Source organism: Poecilia latipinna, unplaced genomic scaffold (assembly GCF_001443285.1).
Source record: "Poecilia latipinna isolate Pla-1442-1.1 unplaced genomic scaffold, P_latipinna-1.0 Scaffold468, whole genome shotgun sequence".
Taxonomy (NCBI): domain Eukaryota; kingdom Metazoa; phylum Chordata; class Actinopteri; order Cyprinodontiformes; family Poeciliidae; genus Poecilia; species Poecilia latipinna.
This window is the reverse complement of record NW_015113084.1, coordinates 259909-269312: the sequence shown is the minus strand read 5'-3', so window position 1 is coordinate 269312 and position 9404 is coordinate 259909. Positions and strand designations below refer to the sequence as shown.

At 36.2% G+C, this 9404-nt stretch overlaps 1 protein-coding gene across 2 annotated transcripts in view; it reads left to right on the top strand.

The window, feature by feature from the left end:
- LOC106951695 (coiled-coil domain-containing protein 85C-B-like) overlaps positions 1-6906 on the top strand; it is a 23680-nt gene extending 16774 nt beyond the window's left edge. Inside the window, exons 2-5 of one of the 2 annotated variants that reach the window (XM_015039367.1) lie at positions 3108-3136; positions 4892-4984; positions 5052-5150; positions 5632-6906. In XM_015039367.1, coding sequence (XP_014894853.1) covers positions 3108-3136; positions 4892-4984; positions 5052-5150; positions 5632-5724 — 314 coding nt within the window. In that variant the 3' untranslated portion in view covers positions 5725-6906. Of the gene's footprint in view, positions 1-3107; positions 3179-4891; positions 4985-5051; positions 5151-5631 lie in introns of both variants that reach the window. The other variant, XM_015039366.1, reaches the window with a different exon arrangement.
- The last annotated feature ends 2498 nt before the right edge of the window (positions 6907-9404 follow it).

Sequence of the window (9404 nt, the reverse complement as noted above, 5' to 3'; positions counted from 1 at the left end):
GGTGGATTCTTAGAGACTCCCTGTTATACTCAGCCCCGGCTCCAGACAAACAAGGGGGAGAATCCACTTTTTTGGGGGTAAAATTAATCGTAGCTGAACATAGACAACAACACCAGTAGCCTACAAGCTATTTGTTAACAAACTTAAGGTTCTGTATTGATATTAGCTAGTCATCTTGTAGCTAACTTTACCTGCATCCAACAGCTTTACTCAACTCAGTCGGTTAGTTTGGGGGAAAAACTGTGAAAAGTTCTTTGCGTTTTGCTGGTTTGCTGCCATGATTCTAACACACCTGTAGCTCCGCACAGCAGCAGCAGGTCTCCTTCACTGCCGCACAGGTGTAAACCCAGCGCCAGCGTCGTAGCGCTCATGTTGCGTTTAAAGGCGGCTCGGAAAAACAGGTTACCACATGTTAACAACGGATTAAACGGTTTTAGCTGCTGATAAAAGTGACAGAGGACACAGATATGGGAAGTGTGGAAGCCTCTACTGTATCAAATTGACATAGGAATAACAGAGAGTTGGCCATTATAATGTAAAAACCCAGCGCATACAGTGTTCATGTTTTGTTTGTTTGTTTGTTTTTTTCATCCAGACTGCTTCCCGCGCACACGCCCCACAGTTTGGGAACCTCTGCTTTAGACCAATTTATTCTACATTGGAGCACACAAACATGTTTCACTGAAATTCTGCAAAAAAACAAACAAAATTGGTGCATGTCTAATTAAAACTGCAGAAACAATCCTTATTCTAATGTTTGCTTTAAGATGGTGAACAACCGAAAGTACTAGGTTTTGGTCATCTGCACAAAATCAACTGCTTTGTAACCAACAAGAGTAAAATACAGGATATGTGTGCATTTAAAAGTACTTACGGTCTGAAAACTAGTGGCTCTAATAAAGTACCCTGTGGATTTCCGTGACGAAGTTTTTGTGCTTTAAATATGTAGCTCTGACCTCAATTAGTCTCCAACTTAAAATGTTTTTCAAACCGATTAGAAACATTAAAATCTTTCCTTCCTGAGGAAGAGAATCTACAATAAGTTGAATACTTTATCCAAGACTTGATGTGTAAAACCTGTAAAAACTCATCCGAAAACACCCAGAGATTTAATTAAACCTGAGAAAAAATGGTCTCTCATTGGTACTTCAATGTCGACCATGTTACAGTGTCTTCATGTGGAGACTCATTGGCACTACGACAGGAAGGTTAACTGGATCTGTGCTGACCGTCTGTAATTAAAGGATGCCCTCTGTTTTATTTTGTCAGCACAGTCTGCTCTTGTGTTTGTGTGTGAGGTCAGCAGTTTATCTGCAGCGGTGACTTTCACTTCTTCTGCCAGGACGTTACTTTTCTGGACACAAATCAACAACCTGAAGACAATACGGGTTAAACAGCCATGTCTGCTCGTTGGACCTGAAGCGGTTCTGCTTGTAGGAGTTAATTGAAACCTTACCAGAGGAACGTTGTGAGTGTTTTGTTGCAGCGAGCGCTGCGCTTCATTTCCCTCCTGTCACGCCAGATAAAAATAGATTTATGAAAGTCTGTTTACACGGCAAGAATGTCAAACTGTGGCATCAAGTTACGCAGAGAGGGTGTGGAGCCATGTTGTGTTTTCCCCCAATAAATCTGACACGTTTTTATTCAGAACATCTTAAAGCTATTTCTGAATAAAGTTGGTCAGAACAGGCTGTGGTTAAAACTAAGGTTGACATTTTCAATTCCTTGTAAAGTTGCATTAAAATAATGCAGAGATGGGAAAAAGAAAACATTTTGTCTTGTTACAACTGCAACTCCTGCAACATTTAATACAAATGAGTTAAATACAAATGCATGCCACACTTTTCAGGTTTTCAGGTAAAAAGTTGAAAAAGACGTATTTTTTTAAAAATTCTCTTTCACAATTATGCCCTACTTTGTGTTGATATGTCACCTAAAATATGGTTGTAGCTTGACAAAATGTGAATCTGGGTATAAATAATTTGGATGATTGAATAAAAGCCCCTTGTTCCCAGCCAGGAAACACTCAGGAGACTCAGAGGAGACCATTAGATCCTTAATGGTCCCTGAAGATGCTGGAAATGTTGTCATTTTTAATCTCTTGACTCAGTGTAATGGGGTCTTTAGGAGTAAATGTAAACATGTCTTTAAATCAAAATCCTGTAAATAATGTCAATGTTCTCTAAGGTTTTAAAACAAGTATTACACAATAGGTTTCTTGTCTAAATATACATTTTTATCAAAACTAACTGTGTTTGAAAATATCCTACAATGTACTGTGTAATAATTTAAAGTTCTTTGTGTCAGTATTTTCAGTCAAATTAGGTGAGTTTTAATTTCTTGACTTAATCTCTCAGGTCAAACCTGCAGAAACTCATCCTGGAATATCTGAAGTTGTAATTATGTTTGACAGGAAAGTATCTGTGTGAGGTATATAAGCTAACAACATGCCAGTCACCTGCAGAGAGCTGCGCCCTGCAGCAATAGCATCACACGTGGTGGCAAATCAAAAACATCGGCTTGGATTCTACTGTTCACTGCAGGACGAAACAAAAATAAAAACCTGTTGAAATTTATCACAGTTAGTGCTTTTACTGCAGGTGAAAGTTCATGACAGAACAGGTTTCATTCGCTCGTTCGCTGCCAAACTGTCAGTCGACCTTTTGTGCCAGAAATTCCTCCCCGTTAACGGAAACGTGCTTTGAAATCAGCACGTGCGTTTGAACGCCGGGGTTGGGTCTCGCTAAATACTGGGATTTCACGACCGGATTAGTCGGCTTAACTGGAATCACTTTTGAAAAAAAATCAAGAATGTGGTTCTCGGCTGTAGGTGCTGATTAATTTACATGGGTTAGTACATCTAGAAAGCATGTATTATGAGAAGAAGCGCAAAAAGATCTTATTTTTGAGCTTAAAAATCAAATTTGTTGGGGGTTTTTTTGCCGACATTTTTAAACTGAGATTATTTATTGCTTGTACAGAAACAGTTTTCTCAAGAACAAGGACAATTTATTAAAATTAGAATGTCGTTTCTTTAGGAATTTACACCAAACTGTCAGTGAAACATTAATTAATATAGTATTTCTGTTTTTTTGTATATATATCAGAGTGCTACATCAGAGAGCTAGAAAACAAGGTGAGGATCCTGGAAGATGAAAAGAAACTGCTTACAATGCAGGTAACTTACACTTTTATTCCTGTCTTCACTTTATTTGACATTTATTTGCTGCAGGCCCCTTACACCGGTTTTTAATTACAGCGTTTTGTGTCAGTGACTCTGAGATACAACATGTCAGGACTTGTGTTGTCTTTGCAGACGTTACTCATAATGTCAAATTCATCAACATCAGTTACTTTTTAAACAATGCAGCACTTCTTATTGATGTACAATAACGCTGGTTTGGTTTTTAAGAGGCCACGTTACATTCTTTACAGTGTATTTGAGTTTTATTACAAGAATTTCAACACATGGAGAAATTACTTCTATCTCTACTGCAAAAACAAAAAATCTTACCAAATAGTTTTAGTACCAATATCTCTAAAAATGAGACAAAACTAACTTGCAAGTAACTTTTCACCAAGCTATTGTTTTAAGTTAATAATTCCTTTCCATTGATGAAATAGTCCTAGTTCCACTATAACATGACATGATAAGATATGATCGACCAATGGTAATAGTACTTTTTCATCAATATAAAGAAATTGTTAGCTCAAGCAAGCCCCTATATCTTGCTGAAAAGTTACTTATAAGTTAGTTTTGTCTTTTTTCAAGTGTACTAAGATATTTGCCTGAGAAACTAAACAAAAATACTTAGTAAGATTTTGTGTTTTTGTCGTGCAATTCAATAATCCAACAGAAATAGATTCAATGTTGTTTTAATTTTGTCATGAACATAAAGTGTTGTTTTGCTTGGTATTCTTCTCCTTTATATTTAATACAAACATGATTGTGTTTAAAACATTTATTTTTTGGTGCTGCTGTTCTCAGTTTTGGTCTGGGACTGAGCAACACCTCAGGCTTTGGTCTGATTTGTATTGGAGAACGCCATGACCTATCGATGAGCCCAATCAGAGCAGCTGACTCTTGCCAGTAAAAGCAAACGCTGCAGTTCTCCTGTTACAAACGGCTTCACCAGCCTCCTTTTCTTTATATAGTTTGATTTATTTTACCTGCAAATCCTGAAACATGTGAATAAAACCCATGAAATAAAACATAGGCTTTGGATAAAGCTGTAGTGGTTTTTACACGTTTGTTAAATTGTTACTATGTTGTGACAGAATTCACCCTTTGCAACTATTTCACTTAATTAACCGACATGATGGACAATAGTATTGAATGGAGTGACTGCGATTGTTTACCAAAGTTTTTTGGCTTTACACCTAGTTTGTCCTCATAGACGGTGGTATTTATGAAAGTTGGAAATAGTTAGTTTAGAAACCGATCCATACATTCTCCCTCCTGACTTATTTGTCGGTCTGGTCAGATCTGCCTGAATTTACGCCACATGATTCATGCGACCATGTTATAAACGGCATTTCTACAGAAGAGTATTTGTGAACCTGCACTGAAAGCCTGTCCCAAATTTATTTGGTAGATTTGAGTTTAACAACTAGATTTGCCATAAACAATTTAAACAATTCAGATTTGGAAATTCTGCAGTCAGAATTTTGAGAAAAAAGTAAAGTTGAAATTCTGAGAAAAAGGTCGGAATTCTGCATAAAAAGTCAGAATTCTAGGAAAAAAGTCAGAATTCTTAGGGAAAACCTCAGAATTCTGAAATTTTTTTGTAATTTGGAGGAAAGAAATCAGAATGTCTTCATGCTAAGAAAAAAGTCATAATTCTGAGAAAAAGTCAGAATTTTGACGGTTTTTAATCTTCGTTCTCATCAGAACCATCCTCGGACTCCCAGTGGAGAACTGTCCCCCACGGGGTTCTACCTGCCTCTGGCACAGAAACCCGAAGCTGTAGTCCATGCCATGAAGGTAAACTCTGAACACTGTGTGGTAAGAAATGTTTTATTATTCTGTAATTGACTCTAAGTGTGTGTAGGTGCTGGAGGTCCATGAGAAGCTGGACAGCCAGAACTCGAGGGAATACGATGAAGACCTCAATGATAAGGAGAAAGCCATCGTCAGAGAGATGTGCAACGTAAGTTTCATTCTGGTTTCAGTGTTTCTCCTAAATACTTCCAGAGTTGGGTTGTAACTGAGTGACATTTACTTTGGCAACTTTTTAAAAAATGTATTTTTAGGAGTATTTTTACTACTGTCAGGAGTAATTTTATTATGAAGTATCATTATGAAGTATTTTTTTGCGTAATTTTGTAATTACATGTTACTTATATTATTTTCATTTTAATCCTTAAAATACCAAAATTTCAACATAACTTTACATTTTGGTCCATCTGGTAATCTAATTTTTATGTATTAAATGGTTGCTGTTTTGATCAGTTAATACTCGAGTAAACTTTTTACCATATATATATATATATATATATATATATATATATATATATCTTTTCATAGAGAAATATCTTGATGATTTATCACATTTTAAGGGCCTGCCTCAGTGTGATTGGTTAATATTTGCCTCCTGTTGAGCGCTGACAACTGTTTTTCTTGCCTTGCAGGTGGTTTGGAGAAAGCTGGGCGACGCCGCTGGTTCAAAGCTTACTGTTCGACAGCAGCTGTCAGGAAACCAGCTCCAAGGTCCGGTCCAGTAGGAGAACCCACCATCAAACCCACAGCATAATCCTCAAACGGAAGCAGTAGAGGAAAATGGACGCACCTTTTACTACACAAATGCACAAAGTTTCAACAGTCCTGGACGAGGATGGTGAAACGGCTCACTGATGCCACCATGTGGATTTACGGTGTAAATACAGTTTTAAATCAGCAAATTTTCAGTTTATTGTAGCAGATCCATCCACAGTCTTCCACTTTCCTAAGATCTTAGAGGTAACTGGTCCAAAGCGTCCTTCTCCCCACCGACTCAAGATCACTTGGGGATCTCTTCACTGACTTCTGGGCGCGAGTTCGGGGCTCCCTTCATCTCTAACGACGACATCCTGCTCTACAACTCTGAATCTCCCCCATAAACTCAGAGGGAAACTCCAAGGGAGCCGATTTCAGTCTAGCTCGGTAAAAACCAGACCCTTTCTCTCCGCTGTGGTTCCTGCGAAGAGCCTGAGTCTTCGGTGGCTATTCAGAAACGATTGCTAATTGCTAACGGTCGGCTGTGACGTATGTAATGCGCCAGTATCGCCCCTATGAAGCTAATCGGGAGTTGCCTGCGTTGTAAACAACAGTCCTCCACTGCGAAGAGAAAAGTATCGAGCTGAACGAGATGGCTGAATGTTAATTTAATATTTGGAAGCGTGGCCAACACGGACTGAACGGCTCCGTTCACTTCCTCCGCTAAAACCACACACAGACTACAACTTTACAAAAAAGCGCAGAAAATCGACGTCAACTTCTTCTGTTCGCTGATTGGCCGGTTGGAACGCTAAATTCTAAATCCAAAGCTTCATATTTCAGCTTCACCATGACAGACTGGAGGATTTCCTGGGTTTCCACAGTTCAGAGTGGACCGCCATCTTGTTTGACAGCTTCTATTTGCTTGGACTTTGACAACAAAATATTAGGGCCAGACTAAGATTTTTTTTATTCTTAATTACGAGAATAAAGTTATAATTTTAGGGGAATTAAGTAATAATTTTTAAAAATACATTACCCAAACCTTTTTCTAATAAAACAGGTTTTTTTTTTTTGTTTTAAAAGTTTCTATGCTAATATTGTGACTGTATATTCTCGCAATTAAACTAAATTTATCATAGCCTGGCCTTAATACTCACAGAAGGAAAAAAAACGAACTTTTTTTGTCATTTATATATATATATATATATATATATATATATATATATATATATATATATATATATATACACACACACACACACACACACACACACACACACACATGCAGTTGCTTGCAGAGGAGTATGGACAGACAGTGTTGAGATAAAAAGGTGATGTTAGGTTGAATAATTACTTACTTTAGTAATAAGTAATACCCATAAGGAGATTTTCATATTTACGTCTCAACAGAATCACATTTTTGGCAAACTTTATGAGCCATGCTGCAGCTTTTCCTTCCATCTTGGCACAATGTTTGACATCTTCCTGTTGTTTGCTGCTGCATGTTGTGTTTTTTTTAACAGAGCTGGCTAATGCTTATCCTCTAAATAGCAAGCACCTTTAATTCATCTACATCTGAGGAATATGAAAGCATGTTTTTGCTTCAAAGTGATTTTTTAAAAGAATCTCTTCTTAGAAATTTCAGTTACATGCAGCTGAGATAAAGTTGCTGTCTGTTGCTTGTTTGTGCAGAACTGAAATTAAAAGATGATGTTAAAACTCAACAAAATCTGTGCAAACACTTCCTAATGATCCAATTCTTTACACTGATTTGTTCCTCAAACCACCTGAACCAAACTCCTGAGCAACCTCAGATATAGATGCTTTACTTTGAGCCTGATCTGACTGAGCCAACGCCTCATTTAAAGGAGAAAACAGAGGATCAGTTTTCCACAAAGTTTGTTGTTAATTTGATCCCGCTGGTGATTAAGTGTATGTACTATGTGCTGCCTTTCTGTCAGGAGTAGATACGCTGCCTTAATGTAGATTTTACAGCATATATTTCTGTTAAATAAATGGAGTTTAGCTGGATTTAAAATCTGCCTGCAGTAATTTGGAGAGTTTTCTGTTTAAAAAAAAAAACAGTGCTGTAAATTAGGTTTAATGGTTTGAAATAATTGCTTTTATTTATAAGTTAAAAAACAAAACAAAAAAAAAAACAGGCGAGCACATTTTATTGTACGGGTTGGTGGAAAAGAAAAACATTAGAAACAGCTGGTTTCTGAATGTGTGTATGTAGCTGCAGATGTATTTTAGCAAAACTGTAACTCATGAGAATAGTTTAAGAAATACTTTTAAATGAAATTAAAGTTTTTTTTTTGTAAATGTGTGCTGCTTCATTGCTTGTTTAAATGACCATGTGTGCAGAAATGTTTTACTCAGCTTCTTATTTATTCAATTTATATCAATGTTTCCTTACACAGGACACTACTTTTTCTTTTGCTGCTAAGACTCTAAAACTAAAAATATCGAAATAATTTTAGGGCTACAAAAAAATAAAAATAAAAATAAGCAGGTAACATAATTTGATGGTCACAGGAATAAAAAATTCTAAATTATGTGAAAATTAAATAAGTGGTAGTAATGACACTAAATTAAACTAAAGCAGCAGTTAATGCATGGATTACAAATAAATGTTCTCTTTGTTGGTATTGTAGTTTAATCAACAATGTCTTTTTTGTAACTTTTCTTAATTTTGGAAGTTGTAGTCTTCTATACTCTTAATTTAGAAGTAGGAAAAATGAAATGATTGTAAAAGTTTATTCCACTTACCGACTCTGCAAAATGACTTAATGAATTAAAGCAGTTGTTTGGCATCATACCACCATTTCCCCCAGGAAGAATTAAAACAATAAACTATGTGCTTTTAATTAAAGAAAAAAATAATAAATCTGCACTTAAGGGACTTTTTCTGTATGTTTTAAGACTCAGACATACTAACTTTGTTTGTGAGAGGCCATTTAAATTATGGCACATCTGAGCTTCCATACCCACAGGTAGAACAGCATTATTTCATGTATCCCTGAGTTCATATTTACTGTTTTCAGTTCAGGCTGCTTGCCTCATGTGAAAATAACAGGTGAATTTGTGGTGATCTCACTGTATTTATTGCACAACACCACTTTACAGACTGGGAATGTAAATACAGTTTACTGCAGAGAAGTTCTCATCCCAGTTATTTACGTTTGGAACTAAATGAGTAAGTAATTACTGAAACTACAACTGATACTTCTGCTACTACAACATGTGATTGTTGAGTTCAGTTTACTTGTTTTTCACCGTGATTCCACTACTTTGACATGTGAATGAACAGTCATGATGAATGTTTGGATCACACTTAAGGTCAAGGACCAGGACACCATAACATTTGTTCTATCTCACTCGCCTTATCACTGAGAAACTGCAAAAACAATAAAGATTTATGATGCTCAGGGTCAGATATGAGTCTGTGAAAGTGTTTTTATCTTAAATGGAAACCAAATCATAAATGAAGACAAGAAACGACTGAACAATGATGCTTATAATAAAACAGGAGTACAGATATGAAGAAAACAGTTTCCACAGAAGTTAAACTGAATGCTAAAACTAAATGTTAGGAATCAAATCACATTTTATACACAAAATCCACTTTATATTTTTATTTTATTTTATTTTTTATTTTTTGCGGAAACAAGAATTACTGAGATTATTATTTTTGNTTGGTCAT